At 48.0% G+C, this 27,674-nt stretch overlaps 2 protein-coding genes across 2 annotated transcripts in view; one reads left to right on the top strand and one right to left on the bottom strand.

Annotated features, from left to right (window-relative positions):
• Positions 1-9,165, top strand: part of sh3bp1 (SH3-domain binding protein 1) — a 33,027-nt gene extending 23,862 nt beyond the window's left edge. Inside the window, exons 16-18 of the mRNA XM_056297274.1 lie at positions 1,828-1,996; positions 5,755-6,080; positions 8,832-9,165. Of these exons, the coding sequence (XP_056153249.1) occupies positions 1,828-1,996; positions 5,755-6,080; positions 8,832-9,085 (749 nt within the window). The 3' untranslated portion in view covers positions 9,086-9,165. The remainder of the gene's footprint in view (positions 1-1,827; positions 1,997-5,754; positions 6,081-8,831) is intronic.
• A 2,222-nt stretch (positions 9,166-11,387) lies between these two features.
• Positions 11,388-27,674, bottom strand: part of cdc42ep1a (CDC42 effector protein (Rho GTPase binding) 1a) — a 19,771-nt gene continuing 3,484 nt past the window's right edge. Inside the window, exons 2-4 of the mRNA XM_056297270.1 lie at positions 19,658-20,263; positions 16,165-17,098; positions 11,388-13,478 (exon numbers count right to left, since the gene is read on the bottom strand). Of these exons, the coding sequence (XP_056153245.1) occupies positions 12,709-13,478; positions 16,165-16,621 (1,227 nt within the window). The 5' untranslated portion in view covers positions 16,622-17,098; positions 19,658-20,263 and the 3' untranslated portion in view covers positions 11,388-12,708. The remainder of the gene's footprint in view (positions 13,479-16,164; positions 17,099-19,657; positions 20,264-27,674) is intronic.

Below are 27,674 nucleotides of genomic sequence, written 5' to 3'. Positions count from 1 at the left end.
GAACCTCCACACACCCCCACACTTTCCATCGCTCAACTGAGGAATTTAACTTTTTGTTTTAAAGCTGCAATTTGCGATTTTTATCCATTAAACACTTATTTTAAGCATGATGCTGATGTGGTGGTGGTGATGGTGTTGGACAGACAGTCAGTGTTCCAATAGAACAGTGTTGTGATATAGTTGGATGTAGGAGGCAGAGAGAAACAGACCTGCTGACTGATGTTCTGGGACTACAAACAAGGTGTAGCAGGACGACAAACAAGGTGTAGCAGGACGACAAACAACGTGTAGTAGTACTACAAACAAGGTGTAATAGGACTACAAACCAGGAGTAGCAGGACGACAAACCAGGTTTAGCAGGACTACAAACAAGGTGTAATAGGACTACAAACCAGGAGTAGCAGGATGACTAACAAGATGTAGCAGGACGACAAACCAGATGTAGCAGGATGACAAACCAGGTGTAGCAGGACTACAAACAAGGTGTAGCAGCCATTGTGGCTGGTGTGCCGTCAGCTCAGCAGTAAACAGTTCCCACCCTTGTAAAGATGGACCCTGGGACCAAAGCTAACACTGTAATGTATTACAAACTACGTCACACTATATGGGAACACTGTTGTACAGTCACACTGGTTGTCATGGACACATCAGCATCACGTTTCAGTCTTTTTTCCAACATGCACGTGTTTGCTGCTGCACCAGTGTTCGTCCTACCTGGTCAAAACATCTCAACGGCGGTATACGGAGACTGGAGAGAGTCTCCAACCATGGTGCAGATGATTTGTAGTGTGATGGAACCTGACTCCATCATACACATGGAGGACATAACTGTTTATTAATGGGGAAAAGGCACAGACATCAGCTTTAAAGAAAAAGAGACTCTGTGTAGCCAGTATTGAATTTCACAGGATTATTGGGGTTTTGTAAAAAATTCACAGCTATGGTGTTAAAAGGGAAATCTCACCAATTTTTAGCCTCATTTCCATGTATTAATCACAGCTATGGCATCGCCATAACATACACAATACTTGTCAGTGTTGTCTGTGTCGCCATAGCTCGCTGTAGCTAGGTGGCTTACTTTCACCATCCATTGATGTCAATGGGTGACAGAAAAACTTCAAGTCAGATTGGCTGACATGTTCGTATTCTAGTCTCCGGCATTGAGAAACTCTCACGCAGTGCATTCTGATACATGTAGTCAACGGAGAACAGCTAGCTTAGCAGCAGAACATTGATTTCTCTGTCAAAATGAATCACATCGAAGCAGTTATAGTTTTAAAACACCTGATAGACCAGCAGCACTTACTGAGTGTGCAGATTATTAGTGGGGAAATTTAATTTTAAGGCTAAAATGTGAATTTTAAAACCACAACATAACTTCTATTTTTTTTTTGTCTTAAGATTGTTGTTACCTGAATGCCTTTCTTTTTCCTTTCTTTTCCTTTTCCTTTCTTTCTTCATATTTCAAGATATTTCTTACATACTCTTCCAGGTTGCTGCATCATGTTTGTTGTGTTTTTTGTTTTTCTTTTGGTCTGCATCCCAGGAAATCAAATTTCTAATTTATACCCATAGTCATTTGGTGACTAACACAACTGGAGCTTTAAAATGGTTTCCTCGAGTGCTGTGTTCTGTGGTAAAGTCTGCTGACATCCAGATGTAAAGGTGTGAAATGTCTCACTCCAGATGAAATAACTTGGAATTTCCTCTTGATAGCTTCAGTGTGGAAATAACACTGTGGCTGGAAAAAACAAAAATCCTCATTTGGTTCTGTTAACTGGCTGCTGATTTCCTACACTTTTCTTGTCTCCTCTTTTTGTGGATTAGAGGTTTCTTTTGAGATCCCTGAACTTCCAGACAGTGCAGATCTGACCTCATTCACTTCTGTATCCCAGTCGTTGGATTTGATGAAAGACAACCTGAGCAGAACGACGTCTTCCTCCTCCACGGCCTCTTCCTCCTCCTCCTGTCATCCTGCTCTCTCAAAGAACAACAGGTAGAATAATTCTGAATGATATGGAACATGTCATTATCACGATAAACATGGGGAATTTTAAACTCTATATTGACGTATATCACGATATCTGCTTAGATATACAAAAATGCCACGTTTAAGAATCCAGTTGAGGTTCATCACATTGAAGTGTTTGGTAATGTCAAGTATGTTGTCGAACCAAAACTAGTTTTTAAATAATACAAAAATATTTCATACCTCATTTTGTGAGAAGTGTTAGTTAACAGATTTTCGTTTTATTTCAATCTTTAATTTAGACCCCAAAATTGTGTATCTCAATATGACATTATCCAAATTTAATTTTAATACATTGCGAATGAAAGATGATTAAAAGTCATATTGAAATAGTGCCCAATACTAAGGTAAAACCATCTAACCACCAGCTTCATGACATTCAGCTCTGTTTCATACCTGCATGTTATTACTGCCAGCATACAATTTTTTTGGATATATCTACCTTCATACAGGTCTTATTTTGTATTTTTCTTTATATTTAGTTTCACACTTAAGTTATTTTTGTCTCTATTTATCTGTAATTACCTTTTTTGCTCATGAGACAATTTAATTTCTATAATCTAATCTAATTAGTCTAATCTGATCTAATCTAATCTGAACCCCCTAATCGTCAGGATTGATATTCAACCGACAGTATTATTTTATCACACTTGCTACCTAATGGTGCTATATTAGAAACGGACTTTTCCAAAAACAAAGGTTTTTTTTAGTCTTCACTGAAAACACGGGAAAAACTATTTGCTGTTGGACTGGATAAATTCATTGAAAAGTACAATCTGCTGACAGATAGCCAGTATGGGTTTCAACCCAACAGATCAACATCTCTGGCACTCATTGAATTAATTGGAAGAATTAACTAATTGCATAGACAGGCAGCAGTTTGTAATGATAGGCGAACATAAATCATCATGCATGGATATTACTTGTGGTGTACCCCAGGGGTCAGTTTTAGGTCCAAAACTATTCATTCTGTACTTAAATGATATATGCAAGATATCAAAAATATTGAAATTTGTTCTATTTGCAGATGACATGAATATATTTTGTTCTGGTGAGAATTTACAGCAGCTTTTGGAGGGGACCACAATAGAAATGGAAAAATTAAAACGGTGGCTTGACAAAAACAAATTATCCTTAAATCTGGAAAAAACAAAGTTTATGTTTGGAAATTTTAAAATAAATACCGTAGTAAAAGTAGTGATAGAAAATGTCCATAAGAAAATAAATTCCTAGGTGTGATACTAGACCACAACATCTGCTGGAAACCTCACATAACATATGTGCGAGCAAAGCTGGCAAAGAGCATTGCAGTCATAAGAAAAGCAAGTCACGTTACTACTACTACTACTTTCAGCTGCTCCCGTTAGGGGTCGCCGCAGTGGATCATCTGTTTCCATCTCTTCCTGTCCTCTGCATCTTCCTCTGTCACACCAGCCACCTGCATGTCCCCCCTCACCACATCCATAAACCTCCTCTTTGGCCCTTCTCTTTTCCTCTTCTCTGGCAGCTCCATATTCAGCATCCTTCTCCCAATATACCCAGCATCTCTCCTCCACACATGTCCAAACCATCTCAATCTTGTCTCTCTTGCTTTGTCTCCAAACCGTCCAACCTGAGCTGTCCCTCTAATATACTGGTTCCTAATCCTGTCCTTCTTCATCACTCCCAATGAAAATCTTAGCATCTTCAACTCTGCCACCTCCAGCTCCACCTTCTGTCTTTTCCTCAGTGCCACTGTCTTCAAACCATATAACATAGCTGGTCTCACTACCAAACCTTCCCTTTAACTCTTGCTGGTACCCTTCTGTCGCAAATCACTCCTGACACTCTTCTCCACCCAGCCTGCACTCTTCTTCACCTCTCCTCTGCACTCCCTGTTACTTTGGACAGTTGACCTCAAGTACAAGTGACAGCAAGTCACATTGTGGATCATAAATCATTGCACACTCTGTATTGATCATTTATTTTACCATATTTGATCTACTGTGTGGAGGTGTGGGGTAACACCTACAAAACCAACCTACAGCCATTATGTATACTACAAAAAAGAGCCATAAGGATAGTTGATAATGTTGGATATCATGAACACACGAACAAGCTATTTTTAAAGTCAAGTGCCTTGAATTTCAGGGATTTACAAGAATTTAACACGGCACACATAATCTTCAAAGCGAGAAACAATCTACTCCCGAGTAATATACAAAAATATTCTCAGATAGAGAAGGGGATATAATTTGAGAGGGAAATTAAACTTCAATGTGTTGGTGAATGAAATTAGCCTCGTTTTTGGCATGAATGGAGAAGTTTGAAATAGTATTTATGTGCTGGTAAAATACAGTGTTAGTAGTACTTGGTATTTCACCAGGGTTTGTTTCAGTCACTGAATTCTATGTTATATGGTTTGGAGACAGGGCAGCATGGTGGTGCGGTGGTTGGCGTGGTCGCCTCACAGCAAGGAGGTCCTGGGTTCGAGCCCCGGGGTAGTCCAACCTTGGGTCGTCCCGGGTCATCTTCTGTGTGGAGTTTGCATGTTCTCCCCGTGTCTGCGTGGGTTTCCTCCGGCTTCTCAGGTTTTCTCCCACAGTCCAAAGATATGAGGGCAGGTGAATCGGCTGTACTAAATCGTCCCTAATTATGAATGGGTGTGTGTGTGTGTGAGGGGGAGGGCTGTGATGGCCTGGCGGCCTGTCCAGGGTGCCTCCCTGCCTGCCGCCCAATGACTGCTGGGATAGGCTCCAGCATCCCCGCGACCCTGACAACAGGATAAGCAGTTCGGATAATTGATGGCTGGATGGATGATTTGGAGACAATGGCACTGATGAAAAGACAGGAGGTGGAGCTGGAGGTGGCAGAGTTGAAGATGCTAAGATTTTCATTGGGAGTGACGAAGAAGGACAGGATTAGGAATGAGCATATTAGAGGGAGAGCTCAGGTTGGGCAGTTTGGAGACAAAGCAAGAGAGACAAGATTGAGATGGCTTAGACATGTGTGGAAGAGAGATGCTGGGTATATTGGGAGAAGGATGCTGAATATGGAGCTGCCAGGGAAGAGGAAAAGAGGAAGGCCAAAGAGGAGGTTTATGGATGTGGTGAAGGAGGACGTGCAGGTGGCTGGTGTGACAGAGGAAGATGCAGAAGACAGGAAGAGATGGAATTGGATGATCCACTGCGGCGCCCCCTAACGGGAGCAGCTGAAAGCAGTAGTAGTAGTAGTAGTAGTAGTAGTAGTCACTGAATTAAACAAGAGGCAGAATCAACCCCAGTAATGACATCACTCTTTAGCTCCAGTGGAAACAGCCAATCATTTTTGACGTTTTTTTCAGCAATGGCCCGCCCCCCGGATGACTCATGCTGTGAAAGCCAGGTGCGGGCTGTCACTCCTCGGTCAGACAGCCAATCAGAGCAGTGAACAGTTTTCGCGCGGGCAAACAAAAAAAAACAAACTCCACCCCCAAAAACAGAGTTTCATTTAGGGAAAGAGGTGCTCAAGTGAATGACTAAAATTAGATTTTTATTTTTTCTGCACTAACTTCACCTACATGTTGTTTAGATACTTGTAAATGTTATTTAATTGCTGAAAGAGGAATCGTATTGGACAATTTTAAGAATTTACAGATCATTTTAAACCATAGTTAAGTCACATGACATGAATAGACAGTCTCTGAACCTCAGGTAAATCTCGGAATTTTAACTCCTATGAATTTCCTTCGCTATCCCCGACCCCAGCACGGCCTCGAATGACGGTGGCGGCTTCTTCCTGGTGAAATCTGGTTCTGTGAGTCGTGTTGCAACCTCTACATGGGACAGCCCTGCCACTGACCTGGCAGGAAACACCTCCAGCATCCTCCCCTCAACCCTGGCCCCGAGTCCTGCCTCCAGCTCGACAGCCAATCAAATGCCGTCTCTGCTTTCCAGAATGTCAGCTCCAATCCCGTTCAAGACCAGGACTCCTAGCCAAAGACAAGGTTCAGAACAGGGTCATCTGGAGTCCATTACTGAGGCACCACCAAACTCCCCCAGAGCCAAGCTGAAGATTGCCTCACCGTGCAAACGTAAGTTGACCTCCATATATCTCTGTCTTATTCTGCCTCTTTTATTGTCTGCTCCGATAATAGGGATGAATAATTTTCCTACAGAACCCTATATCTACACCCCTTTTTATCCTTTATTCATAGACACCACATCACTGTCCTCTACATCTACACCCTTTATATCCTTTATACATAGACACCATCATCACTGTCCTCTACATCTACATCCCTTTGTATCTAAATGTCAGTAGACACAGACAGGATAAAAACAAGTGTCTACTTGTTCTTTAATCTCCTCTCAACTGTCCGGTTGGTGAGAGGAATGATCATGTGACTTCTGTGCCTGGTCTGGCAATGCATCTTGGTGAAATTTGCAGGCAGACACGTGTTCTGATTTTTAACTACCAAGAAGTAAACAGGATACAGGAAGTCTCACACCACCAGTCACCATTATAACAACCTCTCATTTCATGTAGTGTCGCCCTCGCCAGTTTCACAACTCATACATCTGGTGCTGAGTTTTTTTGTCATGTGACTGTTAACTTTATATTTTACTGTTGAAAAGATCATGGTGTCATCCAAAGTTTGTAATCATTGCTTCAACCCACTTGTGTAGCTTCTCGTCAGCGGTACCGATGCAGTGTGATTGAATGATTTTAATCCCAAAAAAAAGCATGCGGGCCAAGTTGACAAGCTCTTACATGTCCGTGTGTGACCTCACCCCTCTGTAGGTGTGCATCACACTCAGAGGCGTACATATCGCCTAGAAAAAGACATTTACTTCAGTGCACTTTCTGTATACCTCTTTTAAACTAACAATGTACTTATGTACTTGTACTTTACTCTTTTTTTTGGCTGTTTTCCCCCTTTTTCTCCCAATTGTATCTGGCCAATTACCCCACTCTTCCAAGCTGTCCCGGTCGCTGCTCCACCCCCTCCGTCGATCCGGGGAGAGCTGCAGACTACCACATGCCTCCTCCGATACATGAGGGGTTGCCAGCCGCTTCTTTTCACCTGACAGTGAGGAGTTTCACCAGGGGGATGTAGCGCGTGGGAGGATCACGCTGTTCCCCCCAGTTCCCTCTCCCCCCCTAACAGGCCCCCTGATCGACCAGAGGAGGCATTAGTTCAGCGACCAGGACACATACCCACATCTGGCTTCCCACCAGCAGACACGGCCAATTGTATCCATAGGGACGCCGGATTTGAACCGGCGATTCCTGTGTTGGTAGGCAACGGAATAGACTGCTACGCTACCCGGACAGCCGTATTTACTTTTGTTGTACTTGCAAATGATGAATTTGCAAATAGCAAACTTTTCTTTTTCTTGTTCTTTTCAATGTGTTCAGTGCTTTTTATGCGCACGCTTTTATTATTTGTGTAAGACCACTAACAATAGTCATTACAGTCCCAGCAGTACATGTATATGTTTGATTAATTTAAAATTCTATTAAATGTAGAACGAATAGGATTTCCCTGAAAAACAATGTATAGACTCATACAAAAATAATCCCTTTCGATCATCACTGATGACCCACTAGACGTGTGTGGTGGTGGTGTATCTGCAGAGACCCTGTCCTCTGCCTGTATGTTATTATTCTGCCGTGTACGGGACGTTTCTGGACGTTAACCTTTATGCAGCGGGACTCTATAAAAACGCAGCGACCAAATGCCAGATCAGATTATAAGCACACACACATCCAAGAGGAAGCTACAACAAGGGTAGACAGTACCGAAAAGACGCAAATATAGCGAGGCGAAACACCAAGCGGACAAAGCTCGTTCCAACACGAGAGTGAATCTGGGGTTGGCTTTTACCTGCTGGCGAGCACTGAAGGAGAGGATGGGGATGAAGAGCGACGCAGAGTTGGCCTGTACTCTGGGATGTGTTTTGGTATCTGCGGTCAGGGGGCGTGTCCTTCTGGTGACGTTGGGCTGGGGGGAGGGGCCGACTTTGAACGTTGTGTTTACAAACCGAAACCGACAGCTTCTACTCGTTCCACCGTTAGCTAAAATGGACCAATTTAGTCCCAAAGAGAACGTAATAGTACACTTTAAGTACATTTCAAGTTCCACAAATTTGATTTCCTTTTTATACTTAATTATACTTTAAAGCTATTCTTGGGGTTTCCAGGTAGCGTAGCGGTCTGTTCCGTTGCCTGCCAACACGGGGATCTTCTGTTCGAATCCCCGTGTTACCTCCGACTTGGTCGGGCAGCTCTACAGACTCAATTGGTCGTGTCTGCGGGTGGGAAGCCGGATGTGGGTATGTGTCCTGGTCACTGCACTAGCGCCTCCTTTGGTCAGTCGGGATGCCTGTTCGGGAGGGAGGGGGAACTGGGGGGAATAGCGTGATCCTCCCACACGCTATGTCCCCCCGGCGAAACTCCTCACTGTCAGGTGAAAAGAAGCGGCTGGCGACTCCACATGTATGGAAGGAGGCATGTGGTAGTCTACAGCCCTCCCCAGATCAGCAGAGGGGGTGGAGCAGCGACCGAGATGGCTCAGAAGAGTGGGGTAATTGGCCAAAAATTCGACTGGGGAGAAAAAGGGAAGAAATTAGAGGGAAAAAAAAAAGGTATTCTTAAAGTATACCACTTTTCATAAGGCATACTTTATTGCGGGGCCTATGAATAACTGTATATAGTCACATGTGCACACTCACTTGTTTCTGTGTAAATTAGTGTTTGCTGACTCGTAATTCTGATTGATGTTCAATTTGAACCTCTTTAATGGTCAACCCATCTCCCTCTTTCACATCTCCTCCTCCAGCAAGGAGATCCTTTTGCAAAGGACCGATTCAGGCCAACGAGCAGGTGGTGGTCCAGTTCTCCAAACCCAGAACATCTGCACCTCAGCGCCCGGTGCCGACGGACGCCAAAAGCCAACCGGAACCCTCACCGAGGGCCCAGATTCCAGTCCTCAAGAAGACCCCTGTAAAAAAGCCCCACGTCAAAGCCCCCACCTGCCCCCCACCCCTTCCGCCATCATTGGAGGGTAAACAGGTTTCTTCTGTATCACAGTGAGATAGAATGACACCCGCATTCACCGACTTTTTCTGATCTAGTGTTTGAAACATCGATGTGTGTAAGAAGTGGACAACAAACTTTTGTAAAGTGAAGCCAAAATATCTCTGGCGCCCTCTAGTAGTTGTTTCCAGTTCAACTTTTAACCAGGCCCACAGTCATGTTAGTGAATGGTGTTCAGGCCAAACTAAAAAAAAACTAAAAAAAAACAATATACATATCAAATAGATTTTTCCCTCTGTCATTTCAACTAGTTGCCTTCATGTTACCTTCTCTGCCAATATTTATCTTTCAGATAATTGTATTTTATCGAAGATATGTGATCATAGGGCGGCACGGTGGCGCAGTGATTAGCGCGATCGCCTCACAGCGAGAAGGTCCTGGGTTCAAGCCCTGGGGTAGTCCAACCTTGGGGGTCGTCCTCTGTGTGGAGTTTACATGTTCTCCCCGTGTCTGCATGGGTTTCCTCCGGGGGCTCCGGTTTCCTCCCAGTCCAAAGACATGTAGGTCAGGTGAATCGGCCGTATTAAATTGTCCCTAGGTGTGAGTGTGTGTGTGTGTGTGTGTGTATGTGTGTGTGGGCCCTGTGATAGCCTGGCGGCCTGTCCAGGGTGTCTCCCCACCTGCTGCCCAATGACTGCTGGGATAGGCTCCAGCATCCCCACGACCCTGAGAGCAGCATAAGTGGCTCGGATAATGAATGGATGGATATTTGATGATATTCAAAAGGGAGTGGCTGGCCCAAGGGATGAGTTGATTGACAGCTCTACTCATAACAGCAGGCAGCTCTCAAGTCACTCAGCACACCCCCTTAATGCGAGGAGGAGGCGGGCACATAATCGATGTGCTCGGCTTCCTGTCTTGACAATGCCACTGTGGTTAATCTTGCATCGCACAAAATGCCGATATTCTGTCTTCAGCGGTGTCATAATGGTGTCACATTGTCCACTCTTACATACGGTTAATGGTTTGAAAACACAGGAGAGGGAAATGTAATTAAAGCAGTGAATTAATTTTATATGCGAGTCTATGCAAACATATGTTAATCTTTTTTTTAATTTTAATATTTTTTGTCTTTTATTGCACTTCATTGTATTTTATGTTACCGGGTTGCTTTAGGTCGGCTGGGTCGGGGAATTGTTTATGGTTAGTTAAAGGTACAAACATTGTTTTGTAATATTGTGTGAGAAAGCTCCCCTGATTTCTACAAGTGGGACAGATGTTCAGTATATGACATGTCATCCCTGGACTGTCAAATCATTTATTCAGGTAGGTTCAGAAAAAGGGGGTTTGGGTCAGGGTTAGGTGTTGCCTTTAAAGGGAGGTCATGAGTTTGTGGTTACGACACGGGGTTGTTGAGCACACGATATGATATGCGTGTCGTTCAAATGGTTAGTTGTGAGAACGCTGTAGCTAGGCAACTGGGCGGACATTACATCATAGCGCTACGGAGGCTAACGATTTTGCTAGCTAACAGTCAGCCAGTCAGTCTCTTACTTTCGAGTGGGTAATGCAAAGGTGTAACTACAGGTGAAAAGGGAATATCAACATTTTACAACTTCATTTAGCAGACGCTTTTATCCAAAGCGACGTACATCTGAGCATTAATACAACACACGCACGGGCGTCTGGGTAGTGTGGCGGTCTATTCCGTTACCTACCGACACGGGGATCGCCGGTTCGAATCCCCGTGTTACCTCCGGCTTGGTCGGGCGTCCATACAGACACAATTGGATGTGTCTGCGGGTGGGAAGCCGGATGTGGGTATGTGTCCTGGTCGCTGCACTAGCGCCTCCTTTGGTCGGTCAGGGCACCTGTTTGGGTGGGAGGGGGAACTGGGGGGAATAGCGTGATCCTCCCACGCGCTACGTCCCCCTGGTGAAACTCCTCACTGTCAGGTGAAAAGAAGTGGCTGGTGACTCCGCATGTATGGGAGGAGGCATGTGGTAGTCTGCAGCCCTCCCCGGATCAGCAGAGGGGGGGGAGCAGAGACCGGGATGGCTCAGAAGAGTGGGGTAATTGGCCGGATACAATTTGGGAGAAAAAGGGGGGAAAAAGAAAAAAAAATACAACACAAGCAAGGATCTAGTCAGGAGGCGACAACGCAAGTAAGTGTACAAAAAAAACTAGGTTCGAGTCCGATAGCACATAGGTGTCAACAGGCAGTGCACAAAGGCAAAGGTGTGTAGAAGCGAATTTTTTTTCCTTGGCTATCAAATTAGTAAAAAAACAAGACTAAAACTGTGTAGCTAAATCAGTACATGTTAATTGTGCAATGCTTTGTAAAATAAAAGCCTTTTTGAGCTAATTAAAAATGTCTTTATTGTAAATTCATATCATCGTAGAATATCATTGATATTGGCTGCAGCACATGTGTGTAACGTCACTATGGCGTGCCGGCGATCTTAAGTACACGTTTTACAGAGGTCAGTTGACATCGTCGCACACAGTCGTATAAAAGAAAATATAAACATGATTCTTATATAAAAAGCAACACGAGAGTCAGATCTCATGATAAGGCTAACAGGTGCATGGAATATCTATAGAAAAGGACTGCAGCGTGAAGTATAAAATCATTCATAGGGTTTAGAGCCGTGGCGTCCAGCCTCGCTCCTGGAGAGCTACCGTCCTGCCGGTTTCACCCCAAGCCGAATTTAACACACTTGATTAATTGAATTGAATTTAACACGATTAATTGAATCAAGTGTGTTAAATTCGGCTTGGAGTGAAAACCAGCAGCAGGACGGCTCTCCAGGAGCTGGTCTGGACACCACTGGATTAGAGCTTAGTCGATGATGGGAAAGATTTGTTATGTTGTTGTGAGGATTCTGTCCCTCCATTTGCTTTGCAGATCTGTCATACGTCTGCGTATGAAAGAGGGTAAACGCTGCACAACACCAGTCCAGAGATTTCAGGTCTCTCGTTCTTCTTTCCATCGCCTCTCGTTCGTCCTCCTTGGCAGTGTATTCCTGAGTGAGAAGTCGGCAAGCAGTTTGGTGTTGGTAGTGAAAGGCCTGAGGCCTTAGGCACAGCGAACTTTCGGTTTGTCCTCGTTTCCTTTCTGGGCTCCGAACGGCGGTGGGGGGGTTTGCATTGTGAATTATTTCCTGCGCTCCGAAGAGGAAGTCAGAATTTGGAGAGTGCAGTTAATGTATTTGGTTGTTTCCTTTGAGAAACTTGCGTATGCCGACACTTTCTCTGGCGTGAGCACCCTCTCATATTCTTCTTTTGTTCCAGTTTGGTTCTCATGACTCATGACTGCTTGGATGAAAACACATTGACCTTTCTTCCTCTTCTCATCTCGCCCCTTTCTTTTGTGTTCGTCTTGGGAACATGAAGTAAGTCCTGCCTTTAACTTCTTGTTTTGCTTACATTCAGCAACAGTCCTACATCACAATCTTATAAGGTCTGAAAGTGTGATGGGATAAAAACAACGAGTTTCATTCAGAATAATCGTAGAGTAATGACGTCATGAGGCGGTTCTCCACATGATCCAGTCGACAGAGCCGGCCTCATTGACCGCAGTGGGATCTTAAGAACGTTGGTTTGAATGGAATCGCATTTTTTTTTTTAAAAAATCACATCATCTGATGAGCAGATTTGGCTTGGTCCGGTGTCGCAGTTCAGACTTTGATTTCCTCGTCCTCGTCGGTGTAGCTGTAGGACGTCTTCTTCTTCGCCTGGCTGATGAACATCACGTCCGACTCTGCAGCGTCCACCTGCCCCTTTAGGTGTCTGCCCATGCCGTAGTGTCGGGCAAGAACGTCCGTCGCGTTCTGGAACCTGTCGCTGTCCATCCGACCTCCGACCTCTCGCTCTCCTCTCTCTCGGCTGGGCGACCCCATCACCACATCGGGGGCGACCCCTCTCAAAGGTTGCCCGGCTCCGTTCGCCTCCACGGTCGCCCTGGCCTCATCCTCTTCCCATTCGACTCCGTATGGACTCTTCCTACTCTCACAGTCCTCCCTCAGCAGAGAATCCACGTACGAGATTGTGGCGGAGTCCATCTCCGAGCCCTCGTTGGTTAACCCGCACGCTGATCCCGCCTCCTCGCCCTCCCCCCAGGTATGGCCCGGTTCCCCCGACTGGCTATCGGGGCTGTCAATCAGGCCAAGCACTTCACTCATTAGGGAGGGTCCGAGGTCAAAGGTGAAGGTGTCCAGAGAGGTGAGGGAGGGTAGGGAGTCGGAGTGGGCCGTCGTCCTCGTCATTGTGGCGAAGTAGGGGTCAGAGGTCATGACCGGAGCGGAACACGAAGACAAGATGGTGTCGTTGGCATCGGTCGTCAGGGTGGGGTGGACGTCAGGGGAACAGGTGTTGGAGATGGAGATGGAGGGCTGCTGACGTTCAGAGCGGGAGAGACGAGGCAGCGTGACGAAACCAGACTCCAAACCTGAAACCAACACAATGGAGATATCAGTAAGTTCAGTAATCGCCAAACAGTTATGTCATAGTATGGATAAGATGCAGTTTATATTTATTCTTATTATTTTCCATGAAATTCTTTTATATTCATTTTTGTTAGTTATTATTGTACTTATTTATTTGAGTAATAGAAAAGTAATTCACACAGTGCTTTAAGATGAGGTGGTGAGCGGGCTGTGGCTTGGGGTTTTGCACTAATGAGCAGCTGTATTTGAATGACATGACCTGCTGGTTTCCTCTGGGGTCTTATCAAACATTGGACTAATGATATGTGTGATGTGTACAATGTGGTGAGTTCATTTCATTTTTTGAGATAATTTGGAAAATAGTTGACCTATGTGGCATTACATTTACTCATTTAGCTGATGCATTTTATTCAAAGCGCCTTACAAGAGAGTCGGTAATTAGCAGATAAATTCAGATGTTACCATCAGGCACCACGGAGTGATATTATAGTAGTACTATATCAAGTAGTACTGTTAGTACTTTTGCTACAAGGTAGCCGTATCAAAGTAGTTCTATAGGAGGTAATAGTAGTAGTAATAGTAGTAGTACCTTTGCTACATAATAATCATATCATAGTAGTAGTATATGAAATAGTAGTAGTAGTACATATGCTGCATAGTAATCATATCATAGTAGTACTATGTGAAATAGTAGTAGTATTTGCCACATAATAATCATATCATAATAGTACTATATGAAATAGTAGTAGTAGTAGTACATATGCTGCATAGTAATCATATCATAGTAGTACTATATGAAATAGTAGTAGTAGTAGTAGTACTTTTGCTACATACTAATTATATCATAGCCAAGTACATATGTTTGTCTCAGATCATCAAGAGATGGAGAATGGGGAAAATCAGGATGCAAAATTCGAAACGGATAATAACAGATAGATAGATAAACAGATCATATTAATTGCATACTTTTAAACTCACACAGCTTGTATGCGTTTGAAAGTATGAAATTAATATCATCTGCTGCTGTCGTTATTTTTTCCATTCTCCAGTAGTATTCTGTCTTATCACGAGGCAGATGACATCACTGTTCTTTATTGACAGTCCAGTAGGGGGCAGTGTGGCTTCAATACAGAACATCCTATTTGACCAGAGAGGAAAGTCCCGCTGGCCAACTGTTGAGTCCTGCTGAAGTCTGAATCACCTCTGTGGCATGTGGCTCCCTCACCAAACCAAGCCAAACTCAACCCCTCGCATGCAAACCACCTACAACTGCCCTCATCCCTCACTAAGGTATCTGGATAAAAGAGATGTGGATTACACCGGTGGTTCTCAATCAGGTCCTCGGGTCCCACCAGCACTGCTGGTTTTTCTATTCTAGCAGCTAGTTCATTACAGTCACCTGTTGTTCCAGGTATTCAGCCTCCAATCTGGGAGGTTGCACACCTGGGTAATTAGCCGAGTTAATATGAGGGAATTAACATGACGGGTCACTCTCGTGATACACACAGGGCGTAACACAGCTTTCCAGTGTAGAAATAACAACATTAAGTTAAGAAATCCAAGGACTATTTACTTCTGTACAGAGTAAGGGAATCGTTAACAGTGGCGGCTGGCCAGTAGAGGGCGCTGGGGCACCGCCCCCTTCAATTATCAAGAGATGAAAATCTACTTAAACATGCTAAATATAATTTAGTTGTGTAATGCAAATAATTATGAAATAAAAGTGTTGTCAGCGTGTGAGCGCCTGTCAGCAGCCATTAAATATTGGTTCCACATGGTATTTGGTTGATTCCTGGGTGAATACATCTACTTCCTGGGTGAATACATATACTTCCTGGGTGAGGGGCGCCGGCCAAACCACACCTTATGTAAGCCCTCAAACTTGTGGCGAGCAGGTGACCCGAGGCTGCTGTCTTTTCCCCAGACACTCCCACTTTTATTGGCAGTGAACTGGTATTGTTTCATTGTCTTTTGATCTAATGTGATTGGACAGTTCTCGTGGCTGTCAATCACGTTCACACCCACCACCACGCCTCGTCTCGCCTGTCAATCATCCACCGTCTACGAACCCTGATAAAATCTGTAGGCTACATTGTCCTTCTTAATAACTCTGTGACTGTGTGGACGTTAAAGCAGCTGTCAGGCATGCTGCGCCAAGGTAAACCCCCCCCACCCCACCCCACCCCCAATTTTTTTTTTGCACCAGCCGCCACTGATATCTAACAAGTTCACAAACTAAACAAAGCACGACTGGAGGAAAGGTTTAGTCGGGCGTACGGATTGTGAGGACACAATAGTAAAAAGCTTTAGAGACGGGGAAGAACTGGAAGTTGAGAAAGGCGAGTGACTCAAGCTGCTCACACACCATCGACATGCACAAATAACTACACACTCATACACACAAGAAAAGGTCAGACGGTGTGAGCCACGAGTGGGGTATTTATGCTGCCTAGCCTGGATGTGTGTGTTATCAGTGTGTGTGTGTGTGACCGCTACTGAACTAAGGTGACTCACAAGGACATCTGGGGGCAAATCTAGCTGCATAAGTGTATAATTAACGAGTATTTTCCATGAACTGCTGAATTGGGGCACCAAATCGTGATAGAATTTTCCCGAACGTCACAAGAAAGGTAGATGTAAGTGAGTGTGAATCATTATTCGTGGAAGTGTTTGTGTCCCCATACCCACCATAAGAGCCTTTGGTCCCCTCCGGTGAACTGGGAGCACTGGGGAAGAGCACGGCGGGACTCCCGTCTGGCATGTCGGTATCCAGCCGGTGGAAGGAAACGGCGTTCTTGATGATGGGAGAAATGGCCGGCACAGATCGGAACAGATCCTTGGATCCTTCCCGGGGCCGGTTGTCGGAGCCCTTCCTCACTTGGCGGAAGGTCCTGGAGAAAAAGGCCCCGATCTTGTTGTCGGGGCTGGCACTGGGTTCTGGCTCACTGGCGCCGCCGTTGGCTATCCCGCCATAGTTGCTGAGGAAGGAGGTGTCTCCGAAGACGTCGCCACCGCGGCCCACGTGCATGGTGTGGCGGAAGTCCCCCAGAGGTGGGCTGATCATCTCCGTGGTGAGGTCACCTTTAAACCGGCGCTTGCCGCGCGACGGGGAGACCAGGCCTGACAGTTTTCTCTGCAGGTTCATGATCCCAACAGATGAACGGGTGCAGAAAGTTCCTAAAATGGGTTTTTAAAAAAAAGGTTGAAAATCAACCTCGGACAATGCCCCAAAAGCACCTTTTTAATGCCCCTGGAATTCTCAGGAGGTTTCAGTACGTCTCCAAATAACCGACCAACAAATGTCCCAAATTTCACCACAGTTAGGATTGTTCGAAGTTGAGTTTAAATCTCCGGTAATAGAGGTGCAAGAAGTCCACCGGAACTTTATTGCTATTTGTTATTCGGATTTCAGCTCTACTCTCTGCAGTTTCTTGCGGCCCGTAGCCAAGCTGAATTAAACGGAGATAAATCGAGGGGAACTCTACGCAGCCCAGTTCCTGGAAGCAGCCAGGCCGGTTGGCGCGTGGTCAGCTTGTCTGGTTTCCCTCGCTCTCGGGTTTGTCGACATCAGCTCAGAGAAGGTCCAGCTGCAAACGGTTCTGTGGTCGCTCCCTGGAACCATCTATTCAAGGAAAATGGAGGAGGGGGGGGGGAAGCAAGATATTAATTCGCCTTTGCATGAAGACAGAGAGGCAATAAACGTTGAAGGGTAGAATAGGAAACTGGTTCATGCTTTTGTTTTTTCTTCTTCGTCTGTTTGTTTGGTTGCGGTATGTAATCTCCGAGATGTGAGGAGGATGATCTCACATTCAGAAAACAAATCCTTATACAGGCAACGCTTCTCGTCTATTTTCAGTATTGGGTCACGGAGTAACCTGACCGGTTTTTGGACACAACTGTGTGTGTCTGTTGGTTTTCAGAGTGCCTGCTTTTTAAATCTGCTATCGTCTAAATTTAGACGACGAGGGCTCCTCTGTCGCTGGAATAGAAAAAAAAAAAACCCCCAAAAATCATCACGTCTGCTTCTCATCTGGTCGAAAGTCTGAACTTCCAGGGAAATTCTGTCCCCGTGTCGTCCCGCGTCTTTCTGCTGCAACGTCTTACGAGCTCGTTTCACATCCTGCTGACAGACTTTCCCCGGCCTCAGAAGTCGGGCAGGGCCACTCATTCGGCAGCCTTTCTTTACAGACATGCAAAATATGCTCGGCCAGATAAAATGACAAAAAAGAACAAACACATTTTTTAGCCGCAAAGATAGAGAAAATGCTCTTATCGGAAAACCACTCTGCAGACTTGTGTTACGGCTAGTTTGTAAGTCGGCAGTGACAGCAGAATAAATAATAGCCCCTTTTCGCTCTTTTGTTATTCTGGCCTGCGGGGTAATGGATATCCCAATCTAAGATGTTTTGATAGCATGGAGCGGCCTTGACAAAGCCTCTGGTTCTCTTTAAAAGCTTTCCACCGTGGTGCTGAGCTGCTGGCGGTTCTCCCACGCAAGCCCGTCCGCCTTCATTAATGGCTGCTACGGTTTCTCAGACTGAGGATTGCGTCACCTCCCAAGCACGCCGTCCAATTCGCCGCTAGCTCCGATCCCAGGCCCTCTCCGCGCCACGGCCCCCAGGTTTGGGGTTTTTTAAGAGGGGCGTCTGGAAGTGGAGAGAGAGGAAACGCGCCGTATGGAGGGGTTAATAAAAAAGACTTCTGCTTAGGTGTGATGGAGAATTTGACACGGTGTCGGCCCTCGGGGGGGGGGGCGATCGCCAATTCCCATGAACAAATTCAGACCCGTCAACGCGACAGGCCGTCTCTTAGTTTCCAATAACACACCAGTTTATGTCACCGACACACCGGTAATCCACTGTTTTCTGTGTCTTTACTGTAATGAGGCGTTCAAGACGACCCGGAACAGACGATAACTTGGGGGGGGGGGGGTTGAGTGGTTGTCGAACCCGGAATTCCCAGTCAGAACTGCCGGTATCGCTCTAGAGCGCCAGTTTATCCTACCTGAAACCAGGATCAGACTACACAATACTTTTGTCTTCCACGACGGCCACCACGTGAGATTAGCCGATCGTAGCGCCGTACGTTCTTGCCGTGTCTTGGCCGGCAGACTGGCGACACTACAAGCATGACCCCGACCAATCACCGTGCCGCCTTTCACGACCTCGCGGGAGTTCATAGGTCGCGGGGCACGAGGGTCAAGAAGTTGTCAATCGACAGAAACGCAAAAGAAAAATGGAACGAGGGAACGACCGCCCCTGGTCTGGGGGGAAGGGGGTTGGGGGCTAAGAGTACATCTGTCACCATTTCACGATGCTGTGATCCCAACTCTTCCCCAGTGATTGGTGCACATGGCCGCTGTAACGCCAGCTAACGATCACGGCAATTAGCGTTTGAAACCAGGGGTTGGTTCCGTCGCTACGCGGCGGTGTTGTTTGTTTATAAGGGTGGGATACCTGCAGCCAGTCGAGACTGAAGAGGCGGCTTGGCTGAGTGACGAGACGTTTCTGACCGGGAAACGTCGTGTCCCCGGTGACCCGATTCGACCCTTGGGTGAAGGAAAAGTCTGTTTACATTTCACCGCATACGTGGGTGCGCGAAATGCGGTAGTGTCGTTTTGGCTACGTCACGTCGGCTTGTTCGGGAATCCCGCAGATGTGAACTAACCGGACATCTGACAGCATCCATGTTTACCCCCCTCCCCCTCCCCCCCCCCCCCGGGGTAGACAAAGATGGATACGAGATGTTGGAAGACGGAGTTTCCGACCGAGACCGTTCGGTCTCGGAGTTGTGTTGGGTGCGGCGTTAAAGCGAGTCAGTCCGGAGGCCGCAGTGTGTGTGTGTGGCTCCTCGCCGGGTCATTTATTGTTTCTGTGTCTGAGTGCCGTACGGTTGAATCCTGTCAGTGTGCCAACAATACTTAAAACGGAAATAAAGTAATCATTTTCCTGTTTTGCCTCTGGGCGTCATCTGCACGTGGTGTTTTAAACGGTGTGGGGCCAGTCAACATTTCACATTTCATGTCTTTTTATGTATGAATGTGAACAGCGGTGGATTCTGGCGGTCTATATCTGGAGCGACGGGGGTACGGGAGACCAGGGGGAAAATAAAAAACGGCCTCCGTCTAATTAGTAACCGGCTGCAGTATAACCGGGTATTAGGAAAGTATTTGATACTTTACCTCAAATCTCCGGCGGTGCACGACCAGAAGGGTCTGGTCTGATGGCAGGGAGGCGGTGGTGGTGGGGGGGGGGGGGTCCGTCTGTCGCCCTGCACCGGGGCAGGAGGAGGTGTGTTTTCCTTACAATATTCCTCCTATCCAGATTCCAGAGGTGGACCTCCCTTCACCCACACAAATCTCCCCCACAAAACGCTCCTTGCTCCGGCTGCTGTGCTGCGGCTCTCCTCATGAGCCTCCTCCGTTTCCGCAGGTCGAGAACTCTGCCATCATCGCCTCAGACCCCCAGCGTCACAAATCGGTCGAGTGTTGTAATCCGGACCGCGTTCCAGAGACGGCGGGACGGAAGAACGGGGGGACTCCTCCACAGGAGGTGCGCCCTGGATTATCTCCTAATCCTTCATCTCCTCCTCCCTTGGCTCCCCTGGTCAGGACAGGGCTCGGCGGACACCCCCGCCCTTTCCCTTCTCTTCCTCCTCCTCGGTCAGATGGACCTCTGGTTCTGTTTTGCAGATTCTTTGTACCTCCAGGAGGAGCTGTTTGCTGGGTTTGGGCTGAAGTCCAGATTGGGGGGTAGGGGGGCGGGGGGGGACTTCAGGCCTCTGGTTCCTGTCAGGAAAAGGGAGTGAGAGAGAGAGAGAACATGAAGACCGGGACGTTCTCTGTTGGAAAACAAGCGGAATAAATGAGAGACGGGGGTGGGGGGCGGGGGGAGGCGGGGGTGGGGGGGGAGGAAGGATGTTGGATAAGGCTGAGAAAAGAAGTAAAGGAAAACTCTGAGAAAGTGGACCTGCACCGTGTCTCCATCCAATATGTTGCAAGTAAACCGTGTGTTGTTTTCCATCAGGTCCGCTCTTACGTCCCACGTCCATACTGCTCAGCACCCGCCACGGGGATGAAGAGGCGGCTGATCACGTGACTGAACTCTTGTCCAGCTAACGAGTTCCCATTTCCATTTATTACATTTTGTTATATATATATATATATATATATATATAGTCCAGTGATATCTCGAAATAACAAAATTTGCATGAAAACACGGGCGGAAATGTGGTTAACGGAATTAATAAACCTGTGATCAATAATTGTAATCAATAACAAATCATTATGTGGCTACTGGGCGGTGGTCCAAGCGTATATTAGCAGTTTGTAAGCCGTTGTGTTGTTTCACCCCGTACGGACAGTTACAGTGTGTGTTTCTTATCCTCCTCAGGTGTCGTCGGTGGGGAGAGACCGCTCACGGGTCACGTTCTCGCTTCTCTCCTTCTGCACAAGAGACAGGACACCCACGCCCCTCTCCGTCAGTATGTCTCACCACATGAAGGATCAGGATCGATCCTGATCGTTATTGATCTGATCAGTAATGAGGCTGGCCGACCCCTGACGTCGTTATCTGCGTCAGGATTACGTTCACTGTATCGTTTATGGATGTCTACACTTTCCCCTTGTTGGTTTTAACGTTATTTATATGATAATTTCTCATGATTTATTTTTCGTTAGCTTGACGTATTTCCATCATGTTATGCTAAACCGGCCGACACAGAGTAACGCATCAACATAGTAATTCATGCGCCGCTAATGACGAAGCGCTTTAATTGTGATCGAACTGAAACACCAATATTTACTTTGATCGCCGTGCATTTTGGGCTTTTCTTTCTACCGACAAGGTTTCACTTTAAAAAGTAGAATTCACTTTTTCTCTTTTTACAGTTCCCTCTGGTTTACCTTGTTCCCCCCTCCCCCAGCCAATCAGATCAGAGCTACAAAATGTTAAACCCCGCCCACCCTTCCCACCAACCGTCAGCATCTACAGGGCATCCGTCCTTTCTGGGGGAGGGATCTGCCCTCGTTCTTCGTTCTGCCCTGAAGCGGTTTTTCTGGTCCGGTCAGAATTTCAGACATGGCAGCAGTTGGTTCTGAACTGTAGTGTAGTGGGAACGGGTCTAACCGGAGCCGCCAGACTTGGCCGAAACAGCTGACGTCCATTTTGTTTTTAACCGGCTCGGCGTACAGGCGCTCACCGCGCGCTCCTCCATCACACAGCGCTCCTCCATCACGCATGCTCCTCCATCACACAGCGCTCCTCCATCACGCACGCTCCTCCATCACACAGCGCTCCTCCATCACACAGCGCTCCTCCATCACACAGCGCTCCTCCATCACACACGCTCCTCCATCACACAGCGCTCCTCCATCACGCACGCTCCTCCATCACACAGCACTCCTCCATCACACAGCGCTCCTCCATCACACAGCGCTCCTCCATCACACACGCTCCTCCATCACACAGCGCTCCTCCATCACGCACGCTCCTCCATCACGCATGCTCCTCCATCACACAGGCGCTCACCGCGCGCTCTTCCATCACACGGCACTCCTCCATCACGCATGCTCCTCCATCACACGGCACTCCTCCATCACACAGCGCTCCTCCATCACGCATGCTCCTCCATCACACCGCACTCCTCCATCACGCACGCTCCTCCATCACACAGCACTCCTCCATCACACAGCGCTCCTCCATCACACAGCGCTCCTCCATCACGCACGCTCCTCCATCACACAGCACTCCTCCATCACACATGCTCCTCCATCACGCATGCTCTTCCATCACACAGGCGCTCACCGCGCGCTCTTCCATCACACGGCACTCCTCCATCACGCATGCTCCTCCATCACACGGCACTCCTCCATCACGCATGCTCCTCCATCACACGGCACTCCTCCATCACGCATGCTCCTCCATCACGCGCGCTCCTCCATCACGCATGCTCCTCCATCACACAGCGCTCCTCCATCACGCACGCTCCTCCATCACACCGCGCTCCTCCATCACATGCGCTCCTCCATCACACAGCGCTCCTCCATCACGCACGCTCCTCCATCACACCGCGCTCCTCCATCACACCGCGCTCCTCCATCACGCACGCTCCTCCATCACACAGCGCTCCTCCATCACACAGCGCTCCTCCATCACGCACGCTCCTCCATCACAGCGCGCTCCTCCATCACACCGCGCTCCTCCATCACGCACGCTCCTCCATCACACAGTGCTCCTCCATCACACCGCGCTCCTCCATCACGCACGCTCCTCCATCACACAGCACTCCTCCATCACACCGCGCTCCTCCATCACACAGCGCTCCTCCATCACAAAGCGCTCCTCCATCACAGCGCCCTCCTCCATCACACAGTGCACCTCCATCACGCACACTCCTCCATCACACAGTGCTCCTCCATCACGCAGCGCTCCTCCATCACACCGCGCTCCTCCATCACACAGCGCTCCTCCATCACACAGCGCTCCTCCATCACGCACGCTCCTCCATCACACAGCGCTCCTCCATCACGCACGCCCCTCCATCACGCAGTGCTCCTCCATCACACAGCGCTCCTCCATCACGCATGCTCCTCCATCACACCGCGCTCCTCCATCACGCACGCTCCTCCATCACACCGCGCTCCTCATCACGCAGTGCTCCTCCATCACACCGCGCTCCTCCATCACACCGCGCTCCTCCATCACACAGTGCTCCTCCATCACGCACGCTCCTCCATCACACCGCGCTCCTCCATCACACAGCGCTCCTCCATCACACAGCGCCTCAATAAAACATTTCCATGTCACACCGACGTGGACGCGCCTGAGGTGGCCTCGCTGGACGTAAACCAGAGAAACCGCATCCTAATGGGAGCCGTGTGTGTGTGTGTGTGTGTGTGTGTGTGTGTGTGTGTGTGTGTGTGTGTGTGTGAGAGAGAGAGGGGGGGGTAGCAAGAGAAAGAAAGCTGGAGAGAGCGAGGGGGGAGCAAGAGAGGGGGAGAGAGCAAGAGAGAGAGGGGGAGAGAGCAACAGAGAGGGGGAGTGCAAGAGAGGGGGCAGAGAGAGAGCAAGACAGGGAGGGGGAGAGAGAGCAAGAGAGAGAGGGGGAGAGAGAGGGGGAGAGAGAGCAAGACGGAGGGATAGAGAGAGCAAGAGATAGAGGGATAGAGAGAGCAAGAGAGAGAGGGGGAGACAGAGCAAGAGAGAGGGGGCGAGCAAGAGAGAGAGGGGGAGTGCAAGACAGGGGGGCAGAGACAGAGCAAGAGAGAGAGGGGGAGAGAGCAAGAGAGAGGGGGGGGAGAGCAAGAGAGAGGGGGAGTGCGAGAGAGGGGGCAGAGACAGAGCAAGAGAGAGAGGGGGAGAGAGCAAGAGAGAGAGGGAGAGAGAGCAAGAGAGAGAGGGGGATAGAGAGAGCAAGAGAGAGAGGGGGAGACAGAGCGAGAGAGAGAGGGGGAGAGAGAGGACATTCCTGAGAAGAACATTGGTGGAGTCGCTCTTGTTCTTTATGATCATTAAACATCTTTCTTTCAACCTCAGCCCTGATTGGAGCCACATTTGGGACTAATACCCATTTCTCTCTCTCTCTACCGCTCTCTCTCTCTCTCTCTCTCTCTCTACCGCTCTCACTTTACCTCTCTCTCTCTCTCTCTCTCTCTCTCTCTCTCTCTCTCTCTCTCTCTCTCTCTCTCTCTCTCTCTCTCTCTCTCTCTCTCTCTACCTCTTTCTCTTTACCTCTCTCTACCTCTCTGTCTACCTCTTAATTCAGTTCAAAGGGCTTTGCTGGCATGAAAGTTTTACAATGTTGCCAAAGCATCAAAAATACAGTTTGAATGATACACAGTAACACTAATGGACATCAACGCAACATTGTAACGATCAATAAAGAAACAATTTCTTTATTGATCGTTACCTCTCTCTCTTTACCCTCTCTCTCTACCTCTCTCCTCTCTACCTCTCTCTCTTTACCTCTCTCTCTCTACCTCTCTCTACCTCTCTCTCTCTCTCTACCTCTCTCTACCGCTCTCTCTCTACCTCTCTCTCTCTCTACCTCTCTCTCTCTCTCTCTACCTCTCTCTACCGCTCTCTCTCTACCTCTCTCTCTTTACCTCTCTCTACCTCTCTCTCTCTACCTCTCTCTACCTCTCTCTCTCTACCTCTCTCTCTTTACCTCTCTCTACCGCTCTCTCTCTACCTCTCTCTCTTTACCTCTCTCTACTCTCTCTCTCTCTCTCTCTCCTCTCTCTCTCTCTCTCCTCTCTCTCTCTCTCTCTCTCTCTCTCTCTCTCTCTCTCTCTACCTCTTTCTCTTTACCTCTCTCTACCTCTCTGTCTACCTCTTAATTCAGTTCAAAGGGCTTTGCTGGCATGAAAGTTTTACAATGTTGCCAAAGCATCAAAAATACAGTTTGAATGATACACAGTAACACTAATGGACATCAACGCAACATTGTAACGATCAATAAAGAAACAATTTCTTTATTGATCGTTACCTCTCTCTCTTTACCTCTCTTTACCTCTCTCTTTCTACCTCTTTCTACCTCTCTCTCTACCTCTCTCTCTCTCTACCTCTCTCTACCTCTCTCTCTTTACCTCTCTCTCTACCTCTCTCTCTCTACCTCTCTCTACCTCTCTCTCTTACCTCTCTCTCTTTACCTCTCTCTCTACCTCTCTCTACCTCTCTCTCTCTACCTCTACCTCTCTCTCTCTACCTCTCTCTCTACCTCTCTCTCTTTACCTCTCTCTCTACCTCTCTCTCTCTACCTCTCTCTACCTCTCTACCTCTCTACCTCTCTCTCTCTACCTCTCTCTCTCTAGTGCTCTCTATTAACCTCTCTCTACCTCTTTCTCTTTACCTCTCTCTAACTCCCTCTCTCTACCTCTCTCTACCTCTTTCTCATTATCTCTCTCTCTCTCTCTCTCTCTCTCTCTCTACTGCTCTCTCTACCTGTGTGTGTGTGTGTGTGTGTGTGTGTGCACAATGGGTACAATTGCGTGCACACACACACACACAGTAGTGCAGCCACTAGACCGGGGCAGGTAGAATTAGACTGGGCAGGTAGAATAAACCGGGGCAGGTAGAATAGACTGGGGCAGGTAGAATTAGACTGGGGCAGGTAGAATTAGACCGGGGCAGGTAGAATTAGACCGGGGCAGGTAGAATAGACCGGGGCAGGTAGAATTAGACCGGGGCAGGTAGAATTAGACCGGGGCAGGTAGAATAGACCGGGGCAGGTAGAATAGACTGGGGCAGGTAGAATTAGACCAGGGCAGGTAGAATAGACCGGGGCAGGTAGAATAGACCGGGGCAGGTAGAATAGACCGGGGCAGGTAGAATTAGACCGGGGCAGGTAGAATTAGACCGGGGGCCGGTAGAATTAGACCGGGGCAGGTAGAATAGACTGGGGCAGGTAGAATTAGACCGGGGCAGGTAGAATTAGACTGGGGCAGGTAGAATAGACCGGGGCAGGTAGAATAGACGGGGCAGGTAGAATAGACTGGGGCAGGTAGAATTAGACCGGGGCAGGTAGAATAGACCAGGGCAGGTAGAATAGACTGGGGCAGGTAGAATAGACTGGGGCAGGTAGAATAGACTGGGGCAGGTAGAATTAGACCAGGGCAGGTAGAATTAGACCGGGGCAGGTAGAATTAGACCAGGGCAGGTAGAATTAGACCGGGGCAGGTAGAATTAGAAGTCTCTCTGGACAGTGAGAAACACCCGTAATCAATTAACCTCTATTAATTATACGTGTGTGTGTGTGTGCGTGTGCGTGCGTGTGTACAGCCAGATGGAACAGCTCGTGTACTGGCGTTGTGTTTACGGGTGTGTGTTGTGCGTTTCCAGTACACGCCGACACTGCTGGGATTTGAAGGGGCTTTTCTGTGGAAGGAGAGTTGTGTACTTTATCTCTTCACGTGTGTTTTTCCACCCAGAGCGCCTGAACACTGTCACACAATTAAACACATACACAGTCATACACACAGACACACACACACACACACACACACACACACAATCAGCTGCATTCCTGTGCAGTGACAGGGGTTTTATTCACGTCCAGCGTGTTAGCAGAAATATGTGGTCTTTGTTAGACGGGTTCAGTAGCGAGGCGTCAGAACTGGACTTTGTTAGGCCGGGTTCAGTAGTGAGGCGTCAGAACTGGACTTTGTTAGACGGGTTCAGTAGTGAGGCGTCAGAACTGGACTTTGTTAGGCCGGGTTCAGTAGTGAGGCGTCAGAACTGGACTTTGTTAGGCCGGGTTCAGTAGTGAGGCGTCAGAACTGGACTTTGTTAGGCCGGGTTCGGTAGTGAGCCATCAGAACTGGACTTTGTTAGGCCGGGTTCGGTAGTGAGGCGTCAGAACTGGACTTTGTTAGGCCGGGTTTGGTAGTGAGGTGTCAGAACTGGACTTTGTTAGGCCGGGTTCAGTAGCGAGGCGTCAGAACTGGACTTTGTTAGGCCGGGTTTGGTAGTGAGGCGTCAGAACTGGACTTTGTTAGGCCGGGTTGGTAGCGAGCCATCAGAACTGGACTTTGGTAGGCCGGGTTCGGTAGTGAGGTGTCAGAACTGGACCTTTGTTAGGCCGGGTTCGGTAGTGAGGCGTCAGGACTGGACTTTGTTAGGCCGGGTTCGGTAGTGAGGCGTCAGAACTGGACTCTGTGTGGTTGTGCTGCTAAGTGGAGGAGGGGTTCGGCCTCCTTTCATGTGCTTCGCCCCGCTAACCAGGTGAACAAACACACGAGACCAGGCCGCAGGTTTCCAGCTCGGCCCCTCGGCTCCCAGTCCAGCCGCCCTGCTGGGTCCTGGTCCAGCCGCCCTGCTGGGTCCTGGTCCAAGCCGCCCTGCTGGGTCCTGGTCCAAGCCAAACACACTTACACGTCCTGCTAAGCCAAGAAAACGTTTTTCATGCTTCAACAAAACTCTGCGCTCTCTAAATAACTCTGCTTCCTGTACCGACCCCCCCCCATACCCCCATACCCCCCCACCCCCCACCCCCACCCCGTCTCTGTCTCCGTCTCTCACAAACTTGTCTCATGTCTTCATCTCTTCCTCCTTCTTACACACACAAAACCTGCACGTTTGTCTCTTTTCTGTCAAAATATCTGATCCGCCCTTTCACGCACAGACACACTCTCTCTCTCTTTGTCTGTCTCTCTCTCTCTGTCTGTCTCTCTCTCTCTGTCTGTCTCTCTCTCTCTCTCT

This window comes from Lampris incognitus, chromosome 17 (genome assembly GCF_029633865.1).
Source record: "Lampris incognitus isolate fLamInc1 chromosome 17, fLamInc1.hap2, whole genome shotgun sequence".
NCBI classification, from domain to species: Eukaryota; Metazoa; Chordata; class Actinopteri; order Lampriformes; family Lampridae; genus Lampris; species Lampris incognitus.
Note: the sequence above shows the minus strand (reverse complement) of the source record. Positions and strands in the feature narration are given on the sequence as shown.